The following is a 25,437-nucleotide window of genomic DNA, read 5'->3' on the forward strand; positions in this document are numbered from 1 at the left end:
TGGCCAGCAGCAACCTGTGGCTTGGTGTAGGAGCATGACCGTGGCCAGTCAGTTCTCACTGTTCGGAATCTGAACTTAGAAACCTAGAGAGAATAAGTCATGAAACCGCAAGGGCAGAAGCTGAATGCTGCGGGATACAATTAGGGCAGGCCTTGTAAGAATAGAAATTATAAAGAATCTGGTTAGTCACGAAAGGAACATTAAGCAGGCATGCAGAGATGTGTAGAGATGTCACGATATGACCTGTGTGGCCATGAGAGAGATGGGGAGATTCCCTGGGACAACTTGACTGACTGAGGACTTTTCAGGACAGGTTTGGTTGGCATCTATTCCATAAATAGATTCTGCTTTTCCTGAAACAGAATAGGGCAAGAATAAAGAGCCTGGGCTCTGAAGTGAGAGAGATGAAGTTTCAAACGCCCACTCGATTTCTTCCCTGGGGTGTCACTTCAGCTCTCTAAGCCTTGGTTTCGTCTTCCAGGAGGTGTGTTGCAGAATTGGTGTACCACACGTTACCCTTGCGCCCAGAAAACACAAAGTAAGAGCCGGTTAAACAAATAAGCAATGAATGCTTTCTGGCCCTTTAATTTTTTACCTCCTGTCTTTTCTTCTTTAGGCTCTCGCCCTACTCACTAGCCACCTTCACTCTGGGTAAAGACATGAGGGATGAAAAGAAAGCCAAAATACCGGTTTCAGAATTTATTTTCTTAGTGCATTTGTGAACGTTGGAGTGAGAGTTTGAAACCAATAATTCAGAATGGGTTTCAGGATTATCTACCTGTTTCATATTCACTGTATCCCTTTCCCCTCTCAGGTAAAAGTAATGCTTTATATCTGTGTAGAAATTCTAACTTTTGGAGTATTTTTACAACTATTCTCTCATGAAAACTACCTTTGTTATGGCTTACAAGGCATTATAACTCTTTGTGAGTTCTTTTTTGTTCTTTTTAACAACTCTGGGAGGTAATTTGGCATCCTTGTCCTCATTAATAGATGAATAACTAAATAAAACACGGGAGTGAACATGACCAGCTCACTTGTAAAAAACAAATGTCAGACGCGTTTCCAGAACCCACAGGTCCTGAGTTTCCAGCTTGTTGCATAAACCACTGAGTCACAATGCTTTAATACCTGGTGTAATTTAAGTGAAACTACAGATGAGGATTCAAACCATTCCTGAGATTCTCCCAAAGTAGAACTTCTAATATTAACTTGTCATTAGAAACATCCCTCGGTCTTCTCTGTACTTTCAAACTAAAGGACTCCTAACTAGGAAGTTATGGGAGAGTGAATAAGAAAGAAGGGAGGGAAATTCTTCTCTAATTTATTCCTGGTATCCCTTACTCCCTCATTCCTAGACCTGTTCACAGCAAAAAAGCTGTTGACCATCTTTAATCCGTGAGTTTATTTTTGAGGTATGTAGTCCAATAGATAGGGAACTGGGGAAAATAACAGTATAACTTTTTAGTCTAGTGTGGCATAACATTTTTAGAAGAAAGACATAAAAATGGAGAGAAGTTTGGAAAGGATGATATTTCTTTAATATTTAATATGTATTCCTAAAGCTAATATTTCAGAGCTTTTTGACCTAATACTCCCCATTTATTCTCATAACTCTGTCCTAAAGTAGGTAAGCCAGGTATGATTATCTCCTTTCTTTATGCATTAGAATGCTACTGGGAATAATAATGCCTAAGCTTAAAGGAATTAAAATGATCTGCCCAAGGTCACATAGATGGCAGAACTGGAACCAAAATCCAAGTGTCTCTCTGCTCAATGAAAATTTTCCAGTGTTACATAACAAAAGTCAAATAGTGTAATAATAAATACTAACTGCAGGTGAATGCAGGAATTAAATCCACCCTCTAACTTTTAACATTCAAAGAAAAATTAAAATTTTATAAATAACTTCAAAGTCAACTAGTACCTTAGCATCTAATTAGTGATCCTTCAACATAATGACATTTAATTTCTATATTCAGGAATGGGTCATTAATAAGGGCTGTGAAATATGATTGTACCATATAAAATCCATCCAGTGTATTGATTGGACTCAGACCCAGTTATCAACAGAAAGCCCCAAAACAAAACAAGCAAAAATCCCTTTCATTCAGTGACTGCTAATATTTTAAACTGATAAGAACAGATACTACACTTGATCTTAGCCAAAAGGCCGAGAAGCGATGTGACTGCTAATATTTTAAAGATAAATTGTAGACAGAGACAAATACTGAATGGTCTCCCTTAGATGTAGAATCTGAAAAAGAAAAGAAGAAACCAAGCTTATAGAAAAAGGGATCAGACTTTTGGTTACTAGAGGCAGATGGTGGGGGAGAGAGGGATTTGGAGGAAGATTTTCAAAAAGTACAGACTTCTACTTAATAAGATTAAATAAGTATTAGGGATGTAATATGCAACATGATGACTATAGTTAACACTGCTGTATAATATATAGGAAAGTTAAGAGAATAAATCCTAAGAGTTCACAAGGAGAAAGCTTTTTTTTCTTATCTTATATGAGATAATGGAGGTTAGTTGAACTGATTGTGGGAATCATTTCACAATATATATAAGTCAGCCCATCATGATGTATGCATTAAACTTACATAGTGATGTATGTCAATTATTTCTCAATAAAATTCAAAAAAATAAATTGTGATTCCATTTATATCAGGTATCTGAAACATTCAAATTCATAGAAATATTAAGTAGATTGGTGATTATCAGGGCCTGAGGGTAGGGGGAATGGGGCAGTTGTGGTTTTTTTGGTTTTTTAATTCCACTATAGTTAACATGCAGTGTTATATTAGTTTCACGTGTACACCATAGTGATGTAACAATTCTATACATTACTCAGTGCTCATCATGACCAGTGTACTCTTAATTCCCTTCACCTATTTCCCATATTCCCCCACCCACCTCTCCTCTGGTAACCATCACTTTGTTCTCTACTGTTGAGAATCTGTGTTTTGGTTTCCCTTGTTTTTTTCTTTGATCGTTTGTTTTCTTTCTTAAATTCCACATATGAGTGAAATCGTTTGGCATTTGTTTTTCTCTGACTGACGTGGCAAGATTTCATTCTTTTTAATGGCTGAGTAATATATACATATATATCTATATACATACATAAACTTCTTTGCCCATTCATCATCAATCAGTGGACACTTGGGCTGCTTCCATAATTTGGCTATTGCAGATAATGCTGCTATGAACATAGGAGCGCATATCTTTTCAAACTAGTGTTTTCATATTCTTTGGGTGAATACTCAGTAGTGCAATTACTCCATCATATGGTAATTCTTTAAAAGATTTTATTTATTTATTTGAGAGAGAGAGAGAGAGGGAGAGAACAAGTGGGGGCAGGGCAGATGGAGAAGCAGAATCCCCGCTGAGCGGGGAGCCTGACATGGGGCTCAATCCCAGGACCCTGGGATCATGACCTGAGCCGAAGGCAGACGCTTAACCTACTGAGCCTTCCAGGTGCCCCACTTTTTAAATTTTTGAGGAACCTCCATACTGTTTTCCACAGTGTCTGCACCAGTTTGCATTCCCACCAACAGTGTACGAGGGTTCCTTTCTCTCCACATCCTCACCAACACTTGTTGTTTCTCCTGTTTTTGACTTTAGACTTTTCGGCAGGTATGAGGTGATATCTCATTGTGGTTTTGATTTGCATTTTCCTGATGATGAGTAATGTTGAGCATCTTTTCATGTGTCTGTTGGCCGTCTGTGTGTCTTCTTTGGAGAAATGTCAGTTTATGTCTTCTGCCCACTTAATTGGATTATTTGTTTTTTTGGATGTTGAGTTGTATCAGTTCTTTAGATATTTTGGATACTAGCCCTTAATTGGATATGTCATTTGCAAATACCTCCTCCATTCTGTAGGTTGTCTTTTAGTTTTGTTCATTATTTCCTTTTCTCTGAAGATGCTTTTTATTTTGATGTAGTCCCCAAAATTTATTTTTGCATTTGTTCCCTTTGCCCCAGGAGCCATATCTAGAAAGATGTTGCTACTGCTGATGTGAGAGAAGTTACTGCCTGTGCTCTTTTCTAAGAGTTTTGTGGTTTCAGGTCCCACATTTAGGTCCTTAATCCATTTTGAGTTTATTTTTGTGCATGGTGTAAGAAAGTGGTCCAGTTCCATTCTTATGCATATAGCTGTCCCTTTTTCCCAAACACCATTTGTTGAAGAGACTATCTTTTTCCAGTTGCATATTCTTACCTCCTTTGTCAAAGATTAGTTGGTCATATAATCATGAGTTTATTTCTGGATTTTCTATCCTGTTCTATTGATCTATGTGTCTATTTTTGTGCCAGTACCCTACATTTTTATTACTACAGCTTTGTAATATAACTTGACACCTGGAATTATGATGCTTTGCTTTTCTTTTTCAATATTGCTTCTGCTGTTCAGGGTCTTTTGTGGTTCCATATAGATTTTAAGATTATTTGTCCTAGTTATGTAAAAAATCCTGTTGGTTTTTTTAAGATTGTATTTATTTATTTATTTGAGAGAGAGGGAGAGAGAAATGGAGAGAGAGAGTTCACAAGTGGAGACAGGGGCAGAGAGAGAGAAGAGAATTTTGAGCAGACTCCATGCTGAGCATAGAATGTGACACAGGGCTTAATCCTACAGTGCTAAAATCATGACCTGACCCGAAACCCAGAGCTGGACGCCTAACTAGCTGAGCCCACCCAGGCTCCCTACTGTTGGTTTTTTGATAGGAATTGCCTTAAATGTGTAGAGTACTTTGGGTACTTTGGGTAGTATACACATTTTAGCAATGTTTGTTGTTCCAGTCCATTAGCATGGGGTATCTTTCCATTTCTTTGTGTCAAATTCAATTTCTTTCATCAGTGTTTTATAGCTTTCAGAGTAAAGGTCTTTCACTTCTTTGGTTAGGTTTATTCCTAGGTATCATTATTTTTGGTGCAATCGTAAATTGTAATACCAACTGTAAATGAGATTGTTTTCTTAATTTCTCTCTCTGCTGCTTCATTATTGGTGTATAGAAATGCAACAGATTTCTGTAGATTGATTTTGTATCCTGCGAACTGATTTTGTGTATCAGTTCTAGCAGTTTTTTGGTGTAGTTTTTTGGGTTTTCTATATAGAATATCATTGTCATCTGCAAATAGTGAAAGTTTTACTTCTTCCTTACCAGTTTGGATGTCTTTTATTTCTTTTTGTTATCTGATTGCTGTGGCTAGGAATTCTAGTATTATGTTGAATAAAAGTGGTGAGAGTGGACATCTTTGTCTTGTTCCTGACCTTAAGGGAAAGGCTTTGTTTTTCACCATTGAAGGTGATGTTACCTGTGGGTTTTTCGTACATGGCCTTTATTATGTTGAGGTTATGTTCCCTCTAAACCTACTTTATTGAGGGTTTTTATCATGAATGGATGTTGTACTTTGTCCAGTGCTTTTTCTGCATCTATTGAAATGATCGTATGGTAAGAACCATCCTTTTTCTTATTGATGTGATGTATCAAGTTGATTTATTTGTGAATATTGAGTCATCTTTGCAACCCAGGAATAAATCCCACTTGATCGTGATAAATCCCACTTGAGTGATTTTTCAAAAGAAGTTTATTATTTATTAATTTATTTTATTTTTCTTAAGTAGGCTCCACGCCCAAGGTGGAGTCCAGTGTAGGGCTTGAACCCTCAGATTAAGGCCTGAGCTGAGATGAGGAGTTGGATGCTCAAGCCACTCAGGTGCCCCTATTTATTAAGTAATCTCTACACCCAACGTGGAGCTCGAACCCAGACCCCAAGATCAAGAATCGCATGCTCCTCTGATTGAGCCAGCCAAGCGCCCTGTGAATGATTATTTTAAAGTATTGTCGGATTTGATTTACTAGTATTTTGTTGAGGATTTTTGCATCTATGTTCATTAGAGATATTGGCCTCTATTTCTCTTTTTTTTTTTTTTGTAGTGCCTTTATCTGGTTTTGGTATCAGGGTAATGCTGGTCTCATAGAATGAATTTGGAGGTTTTCCTTCCTTTCTTATTTTTTATAATAGTTTGAGAAAAATAGGCATTAACTCTTCTTTAAAGGCGGTTCTCTTATTCATTCTTGGAACCCCCATGGCTCCACAAGCCCTATACCCTGCTTCCTCATTCCTAGAGAAAGTAGGAGTTACCAAGTTTGAACCCACTCACTCTCTCCGCTCTCCAAGTAAAATTTGGAAATTATAAACTTACCCTATACATACTTCACTCCATTGTTAGGACTCTTACTCCTTTCCAAGGCTAACCTCTCCCCTATCAACCCTCTGTGCCCTCTTTTACCTCTTTCTGGTTCTGCTATACAAATTTCTCCTCTTCTTTATCTTGTGTTCAGCCTTTTCCTCTCCACAGACTCCCCTTATTCTACAAAATGCGCAAGACTACCATGAGCTACTACACTGGCCCATCTATTGTGACCCATAACAGTCTGACTCCGGGCACACTTCTCCTAAATGGACTTCCTACTTGCCAGATCTAATGATCTCTTCATTTACATCCTGCTTGACTTGTCTGGAGCACCTGACCCTTTTCGACAAATACCCTTCGTTCCTTGAATTTCTCCCCTTAGTTTTAACTAATTTTTAATGTGAGGTGACACTGACATAGCATGAAATTGATCATTTTAAAGTGAACAATTCAGGGGCGCCTGGGTGGCTCAATTGGTTAAACATCTGCCTTCGGCTCAGGTCATGGTCCTGGAGTCCCACATGGGGCTTCCAGCTCAGCGGGGAGCCTGCTTCTCCCTCTGACCTTCCCCTATCTCATGCTCTTTCTCTCACTCTCTCAAATAAATAAATAAAATCTTAAAAAAAAATAAAGTGAACAATTCAGTGGCAATTAAAGTGGCAATTCAGTTGTGTAACTACCACCTCTATTTAGTTCTAAGCTATTTTCATGACCTAAAAGGAAACCCCGTATCCATTAAGCAATTACTTCCTACTCCTCCATTTTCCCCCCAACTCCTGACAGCCACCAATCTGTGTTCTGTCTCTATGGATTTACTTATTCTGGATATTTCATATAAATGGAATCATATAATATGTGACCCCTTGTGTCTGGTTTCTTTCATTTAATGGAATTTTTTTTTTATCTCAAATCCTAATATTTTTGCCATATTTGCTTCAGATTTTATTTAGGTGACATCTTTAGCCATCCTTGTGGGTTTGAATTGCATTTTGGTTTTGAATTGCATTTTCCAAATGACTTTGATGTTGAGCATCTTTTTGTAGGCTTGTTGGCCATTTGTGTATCTTTATTGGAGTAATGTCTATTCAGGTTCTTTGTCAATTTTTTAGTTGGGTTCTTTGTCTTTTTATTGTTGAGTTGTAAGAGTTCTTTATATATTCTAGATACTAAATCCTTACCAGTTACATGATTTGCACATATTTTTTCCCATTCTGTAGGCTGTCTCCTTTTGGGTTTTAAAACACTACTTTCTGCTTTTTTTCCTCCTATTACTCTTTCAAACATTAGCTTTTTCCAGTAGGATAATTTTGATATCCAATATATTGTTAGTCACTGTTTTAGGTACTGGCAGTAAAAATACAACTGACACCTTTTTATTTCTTTTGTTGTCTTCTGTATTCCTCTTAATGCCTGAATATGATCATTTTCCAGAGTTAGGTTGCCTTCTCTATGGAGGCTTCTCACCTTCTTTTTGTTTCAGAAAAAGCCTATTTAACCTTCAGGGCCCAATCTGAACATTAGTCCTCTGGGAAGATTCTGTGATTTCACCAATCAGTCATTCTTTCTTTGCTTGTATAGCACTTTATACATTTAGCACAATATTATAACCCTTACATTGCTTTATAATTGTTTATATATCTAGGATATGAACTCCTTAATGTGTGTTATCCTCATAGCTAATAAATCTTTCCCAAGCTCCTAGTAAAAGTCTGGCCCAAGTAGTGAATGAATTATCCGGCCCTGGATTTTTAAAATTTATTATTGTGAAAAATTGTAAATTTATACAAAAGTAAAGAGAATAGTGAAATGAATAGCCATTCTTCATTAATCAGCTTTGACAATTATCAACATAGGGCTAGTCTTCTTTCATCTAAATCCCTTCAATTTTCTGTCCCCACAGGATTATTTTGAAGTAAACCTCAGAAATCATTTCATTCATAAATACTTTTCTGACATTTTCACGGGAAAAATTTGGACATTAAATATAAAACTTTAGTGTACCTGGAGTCAGCCAAACTGAATCTTCAATTAATTGTTCTTCAGTTTTAAGAGAACAAGACAAATCATAAGAGATTATCTGCCATCTCAGAGCTTAAAATATTCAACTTAGTAGGTTCTAGTCTTTAAACAATTCCAGCATAATCTATTAAATTTCTACACTTAGAAAAGCTCAGACAGTAAACTGATATTCATTACACTGAACTTAAGATATCAAGGAAATAGCCAAAATAAAATATTTTACTTAAGTAAGAAATATTCTTTTGGGGATGCCTGGGTGGCCCAGTGGTTAAGTGTCTACCTTCGGCTCAGGTCATGATCCCAGGGTCCTGGGATCGAGTCCCGAATTGGGCTCCTTGCTCAGTGGGAAACCTGCTTCTCCTCCTGCCTGCCGCTCCCCCTGCTTGTGTGCTCTCTCTCTCTCCCTGACAAATAAGTAAAGTCTTAAAAAAAGAAATATTCTTTTTTGAGGCAGAGTTTTTTAAAAAACATTTTTGTTGAATATCATTTCACCAGAAAATAATGCTTTGATTGATTGATTGATTGATTGATTTGGCTCCATGCCCAGTGTGGAGCCCAACATGGGGCTTAGACTCACAACCCTGAGATCAAGACCTGAGCTGAAATCAAGAGTCGAATGCCTAACCGACTGAGCCATCCAGGTACCCTGCTTCATTATATTTAGATATAAAATGGCATAGCTAGAACCCCAAGGTGTTTTTAATTGCATCACATAATGAAGTAGTGTTATAGGAGTATTGTTAAGAATATTGAAAATTACTACTCTTCTTTTAATCTAATAAACATTTTTTATGTTTCTACTTTGCTACTACCTTTGGCCAAACCACTGTCATCTCTCACCTGCCTTTTATGATCTTTGCCTACCTCTGCCCCAAAGGTTAAAACAATCCTTTTCAGACATGTCAGGTTACATCCCTCCTCTGCTCAAAACTTCTAGTGGCTTCCCATCCCACTAAAAGACAGCAGGTAATATTCTCAGTGGGACTGGTATTGCTCACTAGGGTGTACTTTGGAAATCTGTGGCAAACATTTCTGGACACAGCATGATTGAGTAGCATTTAGTGTATGGGGGCCTGGGCTGCTGGCCCATCCCGCAGATTCTCTCACTTTAAAGAATTCTCTCTCATCCCGCATGACATTTTTAAAAATCAATTTTTGAGATACAATTTATAAATGTATTTTTTGAGGGTTAGTGGTGTAAGATAAAATACACCATTTTAAGTGTACACTTTGATGCATTTGGATAAATATACACATCCAGGTAACCACCACAATAATCAAGATATAAACATTCCCATCACCACAAAAAATCCCCTCGTGTGTCTTCTGCATGACTTTTGGGTGTCCTTTGGACATTTCTGAAGGGGAAGAATCTGTTTATAATAATCTGAGCCTGGAACCTAACTCCATTTGTATATAAATACAAAATATTTGTTGCATGGTTTTAGTGTACACTTGCTTTTCCAGAAATGCAGCTATCGTGTAAATTGAGGGAAGGTGATACTCCATTCAGAATTTTACCAGAGGTTTGCCATTTTGGAAAAGCATGTCAGAGACTGAGGCAGCGTCACCATTTGTGGCATTTTGAGTTTCCAAGAATACACTCCTCTATCAGTCTGTACTAGCAGCTGTCGCGTTTATAGTGAGTCTGCATAAAGGTGACACATGTCATTATGTCATTTGTAGTGTTCATGTCTGAGCATTTACGTATTGCAAAATAGATTTTTTTTTTTAAGATTTTATTTATTTATTTGAGAGAGAGAGAATGAGAGAGAGCACATGAGAGGGGTTAGGGTCAGAGGAGGAAGCAGACTCCCTGCCGAGCAGGGAGCCTGATGCGGGACTCGATCCCGGGACTCCAGGATCATGACCTGAGCCGAAGGCAGCCGCTTAACCAACTGAGCCACCCAGGCGCCCGCAAAATAAATTATTTTAAATTAGTTTCGTCTATCTCTCATTTCTATTATAGGTTCTTTCATTCATTTCTCATTTATATTGTTTCTTTTGAAGTTCGGTGTATAGGTAGGTTGTATTATCTGTGAGGTCAATTTCAGGATAGTAAAGGAAGAATACAAAATATTTGTTCTAGAAAGAGAGCATTGGGCCTGTCAGATTAGAGAAGCACTGCCCTGTGTATTCTGGTCCTGGCCCTTCCCTTCCCTCCACTCCCCTCCCCTCCCCTAGATTACCGCTGATCAAATCTCTTCACTGTTCTCTGTGTTCCCTGGCTGTCGGCATATTGGCCACTGGCTTCCCTGCTGTTCTGTGAAAGCTCCAGGCCTATAGCCACCTCTGGACCTCTGTCCGCATTTGCTGCTTATTTCCTCTGTTGGAATGCTCTTCTGCAGGTATCCACATGACTCATTCCCTCCCTTACCTTTAGGTCTTTGCTTTAAATGCCACCTTTTCAGTGAGGCTTTTCCTGACCGTTCTATTTAAAATTGTACCTCTACAATTAATTTAATTGTGGGTTGGTGCCGGTGAAAAAAAAATTATTCAGTTCCCCAGCAAAGTGGCATTTGTTTTGATATGTTACACAGTCAGCCCTGGGCTCCCTTCTTATCTTGCAGCCTGGTGTATTGTACTGGCTTCCCCATCCCTTAGTCCTGTTTTGTAAAGGCAGCAGTATTCCTGGAGTTTAGAATGGTACCCAGCACATAGTAGGTACTCTATAAATTCTTCCTGAATGAATGTCTTTAGAACTCCAAGAAAAGTTTTTATGTGATTTTATCTGAAAGTTTGAAGTTTTAAATATTTTTACTTTTATATTAATATGCTTTTCTAAAGAGAAATACAAAGTATATTACCTGGAGAGGTGCCATTTACACTCCCTTATGCTGTAAAAGTTGGTTGGTGCATAATTGGTTCTTTAAAGGTCCCATTGTATTCTTTTCCTCATTAAGAGGATTGACAGCTATAACCTAGTGTTATTTATAAGCTATACCCATAGGCACATTGAAGTGTGCCCTACATATGGTATAATTAACCTGAGTCATAAATTGCTTATCAATCATTTGCCCCTGGGTGTCAGAAGCAATATATGGTGTCTTAAAAATAAAACTGGGGAAACATTGTTAATACAAACATACCTCAATGATTTGAGCCCCTGTTATTTCAGAAATTCAGTTAATTTGATTGAACTGAGCTGAAATTTTTAACCCTTGCCTAACTCCTGAACAAAAGCAAATCAGTAGTGTAAGGAGGACTATAAGAAAATGATCAACCTATTTAAGAGAACACCCTACTTGTAAGTAATCATTTGAAATAATCATTTGTTTATTCATTCAGCCAGTATTTATTAAGCAGCTGCACATTACAGTTACTGCACCAAGCATGAGTCTGGAAATACAGGACCAATTAGGTAGAGTCCCAGCCTTTAAGGAACTGACATTATAATAGATGGGGATACAAGCCAGTAAACAAAGAGGAACAATAAAATGTCACAATTGGCAAAATAGTCTTACGGAGGACAGAAAGCGGTAGAGTTGGGAGTGTAATGGTCACATCTAACTGCAGGACTGGGAATGAGGCAGAAAAGTCTTCAAAAAGAAAACATAGAGATGACAATATGGCTATTGAACTGACTCTGTGGAGTTAAGAATGTGGTTGTGTGGGCTCAGTGGATGAGACGAAGATATTCTGGGCATAAAAAGCAGCATGACCTAGAGGTTTGCAACAGTCTACCTGGTTATCAGAATTGTTTGGCAGATTTAGATGGAGTAAAGTGAGATCAGGCTGGAGTGGTGGGTGGGGGTCAGGGCATGGATGGTCTGGTACCGTGGACTAAAGGAATTTGAAATTTATCTTGTAGGCAGTGGAGAGCCAGTAAAGTCGTTTTGGCAGGATAATAACATCAGTTTACTTCACTGACGGGTCAGCAGTGGATTAGACAGGTGGAGCTGGGGAGGTTAAACTGTTAACCATAGTCCAGATGAGCAATGATCGAGATCCTCGAGTAGGAATGTAGCAATCAAGATGAAGGCGGGGCGGGGGGAGACAGATTGGAGAAATGCTAGAATCTATAGGACTTGCTGATTGATTGTAGTGGAGGTATGGCGAGAGGAAGGATTTAGGACAAGAGTTAGAATCTCAGATGCCTGGAGAGCCAGACAGATGACAGAGATGAATAAAAGGAGCTTCAGCATCCACCGTGGCCATTACAATTACTGCATGACCTAAGAGCTTATCTGAGTCTAACTGGGACATCTGTTACTCAGCTCTAGCTGATTGTTCCATGCAGATAGGACCTGATGTTGCCTCATCTTCTGATTTTTGAAGAGAAACTAAACCTATGTTTCTATGGGAAATGTCCCAAATCTCAAATGTTGGCACAAAGTTTTCTAAAGTTCTATCTGAATCAGATAAAAACGACTTCAACAAATAAGCAGGGAGGTTGCAGCCTCTCTTCTAGGATGACTTCTGTTTTCTAGTTTGAATGAGTAGAAAAGTATGGCGCCATTCAATAAGATAGGAAAGGGAGGAGGAGAAGCAGGTTGGGAGGTGATGTGGGGAAGGCTAATGATTACATTTTGAACATGTTGGGTTTCAGGTGCCTCAGTTGAATGCAGGTCTGAAACACAAAGAAAAGCCTGAACTGGAAAATAAAGACCTGGGAATTGTCAATAAATAGATGGTAGAGATGACACTATGGAAATAAATTGTTCTGCTTATGGAAAACAATGTATAAGAGATGAAAAGAAAGCCAAGAACAGAATCTTAGAGAACACTATAATTTAAGAGGCAGGCAGAGAAAGAGCAGCTTGCAAAAAACAAGAAATTGTCACAAAAGTAGGGGAACTAGAGATCAATTATGTCCTTCAAGTCCAGAGAGATGAATATATTTTAAAAGTGTCAGATTTCTTGAAGAAGTCAGGAAAAATAGAATAAAAGAAGAGAAAGTGTGGAGGGGTGTGTGTGTGTGTGTGTGTGAGAAAGAGAGAGATTATAGTTGATGGGTGAGGCTTCAGTTTTAACCACTTGTTGAGGATGATAGGCCTAATAGGCAGGGTTGCACTGACTGTTTTTGAGAATACAGAGCCAACTGAGATTCCATTGGTCCTATTTTGTTTTTAGCAAACTTTAGCCTTTGCTCTTCTCTCCAGTAGAATGCTGAGAAGTTATTCTGGTGTTTTTAAAGAAAACTGTCATAGGCAGTTGGCAGGAAGAATTAGCCAGCTTCCTATAAGGTGAACTCCTGATAGAATCATAGATGTCTGAAATAGCAATAAGGCCTGGGATTTGGAGAAGCCATTGGGTCTCAACCCGTTACGTATTAGAATCATCTGAGGGGCTTTTAAAACTACTGTTGCCCCAGCTCTGCTCCAGATCAATTAAATCAGTAGCTCTGTGGGTGGGTATTTTCTTAAAACTTCCTAGTTGAGGGGCACCTGGGTGGCTCAGTCAGTTAAGCATCTGACGTGGGCTCAGGTCATGATCTTGGGGTCCTGGGGTCTAGCCTCGCATCAGGTTCTGCACTCAGTGGGGAGTCTGCTTGTCCCTCTCCCTCTGCCCCTCCCCCTGCTCATGCTCTCTTTGTCTCTCTCTCTCAAATAAATAAATCTTAAAAAAAAAAAAAATTCCCAATTGATTCTACAGTTGATTTCCAAGTTGAGAATTAGTGGAACTTGAATCACCTTGAACTGTTTGGGAAAAATGATACAAAAGTAGAGTTACTCCCATATGTACAATAATAATGGCAGTTGCTATCATTATTCATAAACTGTATAAGAAAAATACATTTCTTTACCTTCTGTGATAGTTTAAATTCTGTTTTGTGCCTCCAGTCCCACCAGTTGATGGAAAATTTAAGAGCAATCCTTTAAGCCTCTCCTCCCCCAATTATGCTAGGTTCTGGTATCTTTCAACTTGGCAAGTTGTCAGGTATTGGCACCTTGTTGAGGTGATCAGGCAAAGCAGCTTGCCGCTGAAACAGTTACCACCCCAGTCGTCCATGTGGTAGCCTGCTTCTAATGATTCTTACCTCCTGACTTCCATCCCCTTGTGTCACCCCTTCCCCCATCGTATGAGGGTTGGTCTGTGTGACAGATAGAATTCAGGGGAAATAGGGGCGCCTGGGTGGCTCAGTCATTAAGCATCTGACTTCGGCTCAGGTCATGATCCCAGGGTGCTGGGATCGAGCCCCGCATCGGGCTCCCTGCTCAGCAGGAAGCCTGCTTCTCCCTCTCCCACTCCCCCTGCTTGTGTTCCCTCTCTCGCTGTGTCTCTCTCTGTCAAATAAATAAATAAAAATCTTTAAAAAAAAAAAAATTCAGGGGAAATAATAGCCCGTGGCTTTGGAGATTAGGTCAAAAAAGAGACATCGCCACTTCTGACTTGCTGTTTTGGATGTCTCATTCAGGGTGAAGCTAGCCACCATGCCCCAAGGATACTCAAGCAGCCTGTGAGAGATGCACGTGGTGAGGAATAGGCCGCCTACCAATGGCCAGTACCAACTTGCCAGCCATGTAATGGAGCCATTTTAGAAGTGGATTCTCTAGCCCTCCTCAAGTCTTCAGAGGACTGTAGGCACAGCTGATATTTTGACTACAGCCTCATGAGAGACCCCTAGCCAGAAGCACCCAGCTAAGCCACTGCTATGTGAGATAAATGTTTGTTGTTAACCCACTCAGTTTTGGAGAGGTAATTTTCTGTACAGTAATACATACCTACCTAATGCATCATGGCTCATTCAGATATAAACATTGTCTTTTGCTTGGCATCCCAGGAGCACAGAAGTTCTGCTGTTTCACGAAGCACTTGGAGTATGGAAATTATTGTGGGGTTGTCTATGACCCTGTTGACCCCAACACACCATGTAATTATTCTTTCACTGGGATTGTACCTTCCTAGTTTCTGTGCTCAGGAAGCAAGGCCTAAAAGTTCCCCCTTTTCCTGAAGACAGACCTATTTGCAGAATCCCCCATCCTTCACACACAGCCTGGGGATATTTTGTTTCTGTCTTGGAGAAATCCTTACCCACCTTTATGGCCATAATATTTTGTTCTTCAGTCTTCTCATCATTTCCAGGACTTTTAGAAATAAAAGTCAAAAAACTTGCTGGCCCAGCTGTTTTCAACCATGTTCTGATCCCTTCCCTGAGAGAGTGAACATGTAGCTATCTCTTTGAATTTTGAGCGGTGGAGAAGGGAAAAGGAAAATGGAGAGAAGAAAAAATTATGGGTAAATATCTCAAAATATATACTACTACAATTATCAATATGTGTTGAGTGCTTATATGCACCAGACACTATACTGAATGCTTTTGGACATTTTATCTCACTGAATCTTTACAGTAAACTATGAAGTAAATACTATTAATCATGCTCATTTTACAAACAGGAGTTTTGGGTTTAGGGTTCAGACTTTTGATCATTACCATGTAGTTTTCTGGTGAGCATGAGAGCGGGTGGATCTAAGGATGCTCATCTTTGGCTTCATTTGTTCACATAAACGTGTATGCCAATCGTAGCCAGTATTTATCTGTTCATTGAAACATTTCTGACAGGCAGTTCTACTCTGTGCACTTGAAAATTTTAAAACTGCAGTTCTAAAATACTCAGACAATTTCATTTAGTTAAGCAGCTACATAGTTAGAATAATTGAAAAGCAGAATGGATGCTTGTAGACAAGATAACAAAGAGGTTTGTTTTACCACACTAACAAGGTAGAAGGATTAAAACTGTCACCTCACAGGTGGAATCTTGTCCACAGATATGCTTTGTTTGGTGTAGGTTTTTTTGTGGGATGTTAGTTTGTTTGTTTGTTGTTATTGTTGTTAATTTAAATACCTTTAAGCAGACATACATCCTCCAGTTTCCTGTCTCCTCAGGCCCACCTCTTCAAACCATAGTTGACCCAACTAATCACATAGTTGGGTTTCCTATCTACCCCTGCAGACATTTGAGTTTATTTCTTTTGCTACAACAATGAGGAGTTACTGGACAATATTTTACAGCAGAGATAACATGAATGCATTTGCTCTTCTAGAGAAGACCATTTTGGCTTACTGTGGAGGATGAATGGTGAGGCATCACATGGGGAGGGAGGGTATGCAGTACAAGATTAAGAGACTTACTCAAGGAGAGGAAAGCGTCACGATTCCCAGGTTCCTACTGGATGAAGCATGGTGCCACTTACCCAAAATGGAGAAATGAGGTTTTACTCTCTATGTTATATAAAGTCATAATACTTAGGAAGTATTCTGGAACATTTGCAGAAAGTCCACAAAATGGATATCAGGGATACCTGGATGAAATTTACCTGGAGAATTTTCAAAAGTATCTTAAATGTCCCTATAAATATGGTGACATATTTATGTCACAAATCAAGATATGTGTCAGACATGTTGGAATGTACCAATGGTAACAATGAGACTCAATGTCTAAAACAGGAACTGTTCTGAAAAATCTGGGGCATGTGGTCACTGAACATAAGAATGACTTTGTTGGGGCGCCTGGGTGGCTCAGTCAGTTGAGCATCTGCCTTCGGCTCAGGTCATGATCCCAAAGTCCTGGGATCGAGCCCCACATCGGGCTCCCTGCTCAGCGGAGAGCCTGCTTCTCCCTCTCCCTCTGCTTGCCATTCTGCCTACTTGTGCTCTCTCTCTCTCTCTCTGTCAAATAAATAAAATCTTTAAAAAAAGAATGACTTTGTTGTCTCACTTGGGCTTCCTCTAATCAAAGTTCTCTCTGACTGAAAATATCGACTACCATTAGAATGTACATGTTTAAATGAACATGTCTCAGGTACAGCTAGTCAGTCTGCAGTTACAGTTGTGCCCCTCCCCCCATCTGTGGTTTCAGTTCCCCATGGTAAACTACAGTCCAGAAGCAGATGATCCTATTGTCAGAAGGCCAGTAGCAGCCTAACACCACTTCACAATGCCTACATCATTCACCTCGCTTCAGCTCATCATGGAGGCATTTTATCATTTCATCATCACGAGAAAAAGGGCAAATACAGGACGAGAAGGTATTTTGAGAGAGAGAAACCACATTCACATAAATTTTATTACAGTATGTTGTTATAATTGTTCTATTTTATTATTGTTGTTGCCACTCTCTTTCTGTGCCTAATTTACAGATTAAACTTTATCATAGGTACGTATGTATAGGAAAAACAGTATATATGGGGTTCAGTACTACCCACAGGCATTCATTAGGGGTCTTAGGCCCTGAGGATAAGGAAGGGCTGTATTTCTTTATTCTCGTCTCAAATAATAATTTAAATAATAATTTCAAACTTCTTTCTACCATACTTTACCCCAGAGCAGTAAGTGGGTAGCCCCATCAGCTGACTTGACTTTCTTTCCTCTCTTTTTCTCTAGTTCACATTCGCTGGAGACATCAATGAGAAATATGTCTAAAAGACAGGAAGCAGGAGAGACCTGGGTAAATCTTCAAGCTGGATACTCAGGTACTAAGTAATCTTAAATCCACAGAAATCTCATCTGTAATCTATAAAGTATCTAGCACTCAAAACACAAGGTAGATATAAGAAGGAAAACTACATTGTAGCAATGTCTCCCTGTTACTCTGTGCATATTAGTATATTATAATTTCATAACTACTGTTGAACCTCATTTTACATTAGAAATAATTATGTCACAAACTTTCTCAAAAGTTTAGAAATGCAATTAACCTACCAAAAATATTGAGTGAGATACTATACAGATTGTAAGGATGTATAAGACATAATTTCTTCTAGGAGTTTAATAGTTAATAGAGGAAATAAGACACATTTATGAAAAAACAAACAGTTCTAATGATAAGTACGCAGTTTACAAATAGCATGACAAATACTACAAATGATAAGGAAGTAATATATTTTTTAATCAAAGGGGCCCAAGGAGTTATTTGTCAATAACATGGACTTAGGCTGTTTACAGTGAATACATGCTAATACTCAGGAATGCTTTACTAGTCAGTATAATAATGTGTTCATGATATTCAAGTAAAGACAATGTAAGGTAGTCTCATTTTTTTAAATCAATCAAATACCGTATTACCAAATTTTAGATAAAAAAGTAATCAGTTCATTAGAAAGTCAGATATTGCTCACATTAAAGTCTTCTCTAAATTATGGATAATAGAGTTTAAAGATACAAAACAAATTATTGTTTTTAGCGTTACAGCTTTTATAATAACTTGTATTTTTTCTCATTCCAAAAGTAATGCATGTTCATGCAGAAAATTTATGTAAAAAGAAGCAAAAAGTAGTAATGAGTCTTAACGTTATAAATATTTTGACTAATGGTAGATGAGGTTATTTGAACTAATTAATCTTCCTTATAAAAATCACTAAAAATGCTAGAAAAAATATAAAGAAAGAGTTTAAAAGCATTGAAGATACAGGAAAACTAAAACTCAGGTTAGTTAGCACCGAATCCATGTGCTAAAAACACTTGCTGATCCTTAGCAAATTTTGACTTTAATTTTGATAGCCATATGGGGCCAAAGGCACAGAAATCAAAGCCCTTGGGCCACACATCAAGGAGTCAGTAAGCAATATGGACTCACACAGTTAGCTGAAACTCAGAATACACCTTTGTGGTAAAGGTAAACTAGAGATAAACCAGTGCTCAGTACACCAGCTTGGGAGACTTCTGTCCTAGTATTTCAACTTACAACAGTACAGATTGATAATGTTCTTCCATTTGTACAAAGGTAATTAGTTCTGGCACTTAAATCACAGCTCTGACATGTCAATTTATACAACTTAAGGTTGAAAACAACCTTAAACATACACTGAAAAGAGAACTGATCATTAGATCCCTGTATCTGTTAGGAATAACTTCCGCTGTGAGTAAAAGATCCCAATAACAGTAGCTTAAACAAGATAGTCTTTTGCTTCTTTCTCCCATAAAAGTCTAGGGGTAAGGTGGTCCAGGACTATCGTAGCTCCATTCCCAAGATCAGTTCATGTTCCACCTGGACTACTGCAGCCATCACAGCCGCATTCCAGTCTGTCTGGAGAAGGAAAAGAGGAATCAAGGGCAAAGGATACACGCCAGCTATTTTTTAAAGAAGGTTTCAGTGCCATATTTTGCTTACCTAGAAGAGAGAGAAAAGCAGCCCCTGACCTCCAGGAGCTGCTCTAGCACTCATAGCTAGGCCTTGGTATTCTGTTAAGCACATGCAATTTCAAAGAACACCAACATCAGACAAGGCCATAAAAACAAACTACTCCATAATTATGCCTGAACACAGACAAAAATAATGAACATTGTCCAAACGTCTCCCTATTCTGCCTAATATGAACGACTGCTGCTTTGTTACCAGTTACAGCTGTGGTTGTGTTTCATTTCTCCTGGTAACATTTTAAGATACCTAATTACAGAATTGTCCCCTGCTTCCTGACAACATGCAATCCACAGTAAAGCCCTGCTGCTTCAACCCTTCCTAAAATGGCCTAATACAAGCCCAATTCTATACTAAAGTCTAACACCCTCTTACTGAGACACCCCTGGTTCCCTACGGTGTGCATTCTCCCTTGAAATGAACAATAAACCCAACTTGTTCAACTACTGGCTTATTCCTGTGGTCTTTGGGTGAAGGTCACGGACACCAGTTAATGGCAATAAATTAGTTGTAGGACCACATTCAGTTGTGGGGTTGCTGAGAAGTGTAGTCTTTTCTTTGGGCCACCATGTGCTCAGTGAAAATTGGGGTTTCTGTTGCCATACGAAAGAGAGAGAATAGATATAGGGACCGTCTTTTCCACAGTCTCTAAACTTAAAAAGCCTAAAGACTTTTCTAATGTCACTGTCCAAAATAAATGTGTGCTAAGAAGCAAGAAGATGCCTTCAGAAAACAGGCCATGTAATTGGCATTAGTCGAAGAAGCCAAGTTGTAGGCTCAGTCTCTTTCAAAAAAGGGAGAGATGTCTCAGGTGAGAAAAGCAGACTCCACAAAGGAGTGCAGGCCAGGTACAAAATAGAAATCAGGTGGACCAAAACCAAATTCAAAGAGTACACTGTAGAATAAGACATCCTTTGTAAGCTCCATTCTAACAGGAGAAAAACAAAGTAATAAAAAATTACGATTGTTGATGATAAATGTTAGCTACTGCTAACTCCAAGGTACTATGTAAGCAAAAACAGAAAGGGATGGGTTCTGTCTGAGAAACAGGAGAAAGCTCAGTGCCAGCCTTACAGAGGAGGTAATATTTTAGCTGCACTTTGAAGAGCGGGGAGGAGTCTGGTAACAATACAAGTTTTAGGGAAACAATAAATGAATGGGTTTTTCTGCATTGGATATAATACAGGTCATCATTTGTGGGGGGAAAAACATGCTGCCAGTGTGATAAGGTTTTAAAATTAGAGTGAGGAAGACAGTTGGTATTAGTGTCATCTAGATTTTCTTGTTGAGGGGGCGCCTTGCTGGCTCGGAGTAGAGCACGTGACTCTTGATCTCGGGGTCGTGAGTTCAAGCCCCACGTTGAGCATAGAGCTTACTTTTAAAAAAAGTGAAAAATAAATAAAATAAAATAAAAACGAGCAGCTTAAAAAAGAAAAAGATTTTCCTTCTGAAAAGTTGCTTATGATGTCCTTTGGCCAGATCTTTGTGTTTCTATTTGCTATAGGTTAGTGTATTTGATTTTTTTTTTTTAAAGCAGCAAAACAAATATTCCTGGGTTCATTGCTTAAACAAAAAATCATTGTAATAAAGTTAGCTTCATAGATGTTTCTTCAAAGATGCTTGTTAAAGTCCCTTCAAAGAAGGGATCCTGGGGCATCTGGGTGGCTCAGTCAGTTAAGCATCCAACTCTTGTTTTTGGCTCAGGTCATGGTCTCAGGGTCCTGGGATCCAGCCCCACATAGAGCTCTCTGCTCAGATGGGAAACTGCTTCCCCTCTCTCTTCCCTGTGCCTTTCACGTATTCTCTGTCTCTCTCCCTCTCTCTCTCTTTCTCTCTTTAAAATGAATAAATATTTAGTTTTCTTTTTTTATTTTATTTATTTATTCGACAGCCAGCACAAGCAAGGAGAGCGGCAGAGGGAGAGGGAGAAGCAGGCTCCCCGCTGAGCAGGGAGCCCAATGTGGGGCTTGATCCCAGGACCCTCGGATCATGACCTGAGCCGAAGGCAGACACTTAACGACTGAGCCACCCAGGCGCCCCTAGAATCTGACTCTTAACCACAAGTCCATGATGCTTCTAATTATAGCATATAATAAATAATACACTGGCATATTATTCGAAAGTAAGCAAAGGGTTGGGTAAATATGGTATTTGAGGACAATCAAAAGAAAGAAATCAGCTGTTTTGAGCAACTACCATATGCCAAGCCCTATAATGTGTGCTTTACTTGTATTATCTCATTTAATCCTCACACACCTACTATGAAGTACATAATATTTTTTTTTATTTTCCACTTTATAGATCAGGAAACTGAGGTTCAAAGAGCTTAGATAACCTATACAAAATAACTTAAGGTCTATTTGAAAGTAAAGTTCATGCTCTTAATTACCTGAAAGTATTGGCTATGTATTCATGGTTATGTTAAAATGCTATGGAAGATGTTTGCTATTTTTGGTAAGAATGTTCTAAGTTAAGTCACTTTTAGTTTTCTACATTTTTTATTTTATTCAAAACATATTTTCAGTTGCTGATTAGATTGATTATATTGCCCACACATGTCATTTAGAGAATTGGAAAAGAATGTTAGTATTGGAATAAAATGTAATAAAAACAATTATCATATTTGCTTTAAAATTATCACGTACTATATTATCAATCTAAATATAAATGACTCTTAATTATAAGCTTTTTGTTTTTCAAAGATTTTTATTTATTTGACAGTGAGAGAGAAAGAGAACAAGTCAGGGGGAGAGGGAGAAGCAGACTTCCACTGAGCAGGGAGCCCGACATAGGGCTCTATCCCAGGACCCTGGGATCACGACCGAGCCGAAGGCAGACCCTCAACTGACTGAGCCACCCAGGTGTTCCTAATTATAAGCTTTTTGTATGATTCACTCTATTGTTTCAGTTAATGAAGTTGTAAAATTTGTAGAATTTTAAAAATTCAGAATTTATTATCTAAATTGTATTCAAAAGTCAATTGATAACCATGACCCAGTAATTAGTGTTTTTCTCATCTGAGTTTTGAAGGTCACAGAATGTCAGGGGTGCCTGGGTGGCTGAGTCAGTTAAGCGTCTGACTCTTGATTTTGGCTCAGGTCATGATCTCAAAGTCCCAGGTCAGGCTCTACAGTGGGCATGGAGCCTACTTAAGATTCTCTCTCTCCCTCTTCCTCAGCCCCTCCCCCCCCCAAAATGAATGTCACAAAATGTCAGAATTATAGAATCTAAAGGTTGGACCAGACTTTTTAAACTATGTAGTCCAACCTTCTCATTTTCCAGAGGACACTAAGGTGTCAAGAGGTTAAAATGCTTTGCCCAATGTGACAAAACAAGTTATGGCAGGAAATGGCTGGAGGCCTTGCCATTACTCCCTGCCCTTACTCCCAGCCACCTTAAATGAACTATCTGAATAGAAATGTGTTTGCTACATTACAAAATTTGAAGACCCTAAAGTCTATTGGAATTCCCCCAAATCACCTTGAATTTACTTAAAAACTGTGTTTGCTGTACACTCGTGAATCGAATTGCTACTCTTGTACCTCTTTGTTCTGTATAAATTTTGGAGTTGTCACTATGCTAAAGCCACAGTTCCTCTGGCTTCAAGCACAATTCCTTTCTGGGACACCTGGGTGGCTCAGACGGTCAAGCGTCTGCCTCTGGCTCAGGTCATGATTCCGGGGTCCTGGGATCGAGCCCCGCATCGGGCTCCCTGCTCAGCAGGGAAGCTGCTTCTCCCTCTCCCTCTGCCCACCGCCACTCGTGTTCTCGCACGTTCTGCTCTCTCTCTCAAATAAGTAAATTAAAAATCTTTCAAAAGCAAAATAAAGGGGTGCCTGGGTGGCTCAGTTGGTTAAGCGACTGCCTTCGGCTCAGGTCATGATCCTGGAGTCCCGGGATCGAGTCCCGCATCGGGCTCCCTGCTCGGCAGGGAGTCTGCTTCTCCCTCTGACCCTCCTCCCTCTCATGCTCTCTGTCTCTCATTCTCTCTGTCTCAAATAAATAAATAAATAAATCTTAAAAAAAAAAAAAAAGCAAAATAAAGGGGCGCCTGGGTGGCTCGGTTGAACGACTGCCTTTTTAAAATAAAAATAAAAAATATGGGCGCCTGGGTGGCTCAGACGGTTAAGTGTCTGCCTCTGGCTCAGGTCATGATCCCGGGGTCCTGGGATCGAGCCCCGCATCGGGCTTCCTGCTCGGCGGGAGGCCTGCTTCTCTCTCCAGCTTCCCCTGCTTGTGTTCCCTCTCTCGCTGTGTCTCTCTGTCAAATAAATAAATAAAATAACTTAACGTGAAATACATAAAGAGTGGAAATCTCTTAGCCTCCCCTCCAGTACTGTTCTAATTCGATATTCCAGATACTTTTCAATCTATTTGCAAAGATACATTCATAAGTGTTATACATATATATGCATTTATAGGTACACGTATATATCTATACGTGTACATATGTGTATACTTGCATATGCACACATCTATGTGTATAAATATGTGAAACTCCTACAGTTTAAAATTTTCAACATATGTAAATCTACATCTTTTAAATTTTAAATTTAGTCAGTGAATACCTGCATGCCATTTGAAATCAAACAGTGGGGGGTTTTAAAATAGTTACCTCTAAAATCACGCAACATGCCTATAATGCTGTTTCTTAACTTTTCAATTTAAGGCTTTGTATTAGTCATCTATTGCTGTGTGACAAATTACCCAAAAACTTAATGGCTTAAGACAATATACCTTTATTATCTCACAGTTTCTGTGGGTTAGTACTTGGAGCGTGGCATAGCTGGGTGATTCTTGCTCAGCGTCTCACGAGGTTGCAGATAAGCTCTCAGCCTGGTCTGCAGGCTTGACAGGTGGCGGTAGGAGGGGGGGAAGGAGGCCACAAGATTGCTCGTGGGCTGAGACACTGAGACACTGGTTCCCTCTCCTCCATCTTCTTTAGAAATTTGTTAAAATGTCTTGCTGTCACTTCTGATTTTCTATTGTCTTTGTCATTGTGGGTTTATATGCTGTTTCATTCCTTTGCTCTCATTTAAATGAAATTTAGTGTATCAATACATCATCTTTAACTGGTAGACCACCTCATACCACTTAAAGACTGCACAGTATTTCACAATATGGATGTACCATAACTTGTTTAATCATACTTTTATGGAAAGACATTTGGATCTTTTCTTCTTTCATTTAGATCATCCTTGTTTATAGATCTTTGAATATATATAAAAGTGTTTCTATAGGATAAATATCTATAATTTGTTATTGTAAAGGATTTGTATATATTTTTTTAAAAGTACCACTAAGGGGGGGCGCCTGGGTGTCTCAGTTGGTTAAGCGACTGCCTTCAGCTCAGGTCATGATCCTGGAGTCCCGGGATCGAGTCCCGCATTGGGCTCCCTGCTCAGCGGGGGGTCTGCTTCTCCCTCTGACCCTCCCCCCTCTCATGTGCTCTCTCTCTCTCATTCTCTCTCTCAAATAAATAAATAAAATCTTTAAAAAAAAAAAGTATCACTAAGGGGTGTCTGGCTGGCTCGGTCGGTAGAGCATGCAACTCTTGACCTCAGAGTCATGAGTTTGAGCCCCATATTGGGTATGGAGCCTACTCAAAAAAATTTGGGGGGTGGGGGTGCCTAGGTGGCTCAGTCCGTTAAGTGTCTGCCTTCAGTTCCAGTCATGGTCCTCGAGTTCCGGGATCTAGCCCCCCAGGCTCCCTGCTCAGCGGGGAGTCTGCTTCTCCCCCTGCCCCTTTCCCTACTCATGCTCTCTCTCTTTCACTCTCTCTTTCTCAAATAAATAAATAAAATCTTTAAAAAACTGTTTTTTAATTAAATTACCACTAAATTGCCTTTCACAAAGCTATACTAATTTATCCTGAAATTTAATTTTGTCATATTTCATACATAAACATTCAGATATCCCAGGACTAAGCAAGAATTCCTCTATGTTATATCCTGTTCATGAAAGAGTGGGAGGAAAAGAATATATAAGGTGTTTCCACAGCATAATGACAATTCCATCTTTAGCCTATAAACAGGAAGTAGAACCAGAATAAAAACATGACTTCCTCCATTTTCAATGAGAAAAGCATAACAAACACCCTCTACTCCCGGCATTCCCCCCTACAAAGAAGCAGCTAAATAA

At 39.1% G+C, this 25,437-nt stretch overlaps 1 protein-coding gene and 1 non-coding gene across 16 annotated transcripts in view; one reads left to right on the forward strand and one right to left on the reverse strand.

The window, feature by feature from the left end:
- The window catches only part of GSAP (gamma-secretase activating protein), a 198,634-nt gene that overhangs the window by 3,443 nt on the left and 169,754 nt on the right, over nucleotides 1–25,437 (forward strand). For 10 of the 15 annotated variants that reach the window (XM_064575365.1, XM_064575368.1, XR_010406557.1 and 7 more), the window contains one exon: nucleotides 17,544–17,632. In XM_064575365.1, the coding sequence (XP_064431435.1) occupies nucleotides 17,566–17,632 (67 nt within the window). In that variant the 5' untranslated portion in view covers nucleotides 17,544–17,565. The other 5 variants (XM_064575364.1, XM_064575366.1, XM_064575369.1 and 2 more) reach the window with 4 other exon arrangements.
- On the reverse strand, nucleotides 1,993–2,185 carry LOC123836212 (U2 spliceosomal RNA). The gene has a single exon (XR_006788905.1). It is a non-coding gene; the product is annotated as a U2 spliceosomal RNA (small nuclear RNA).

This window comes from Mirounga angustirostris, unplaced genomic scaffold (genome assembly GCF_029215605.1).
Source record: "Mirounga angustirostris isolate CCGP_5_RB_7025 unplaced genomic scaffold, mMirAng1.0.hap1 SCAF_12, whole genome shotgun sequence".
NCBI lineage: Eukaryota > Metazoa > Chordata > Mammalia > Carnivora > Phocidae > Mirounga > Mirounga angustirostris.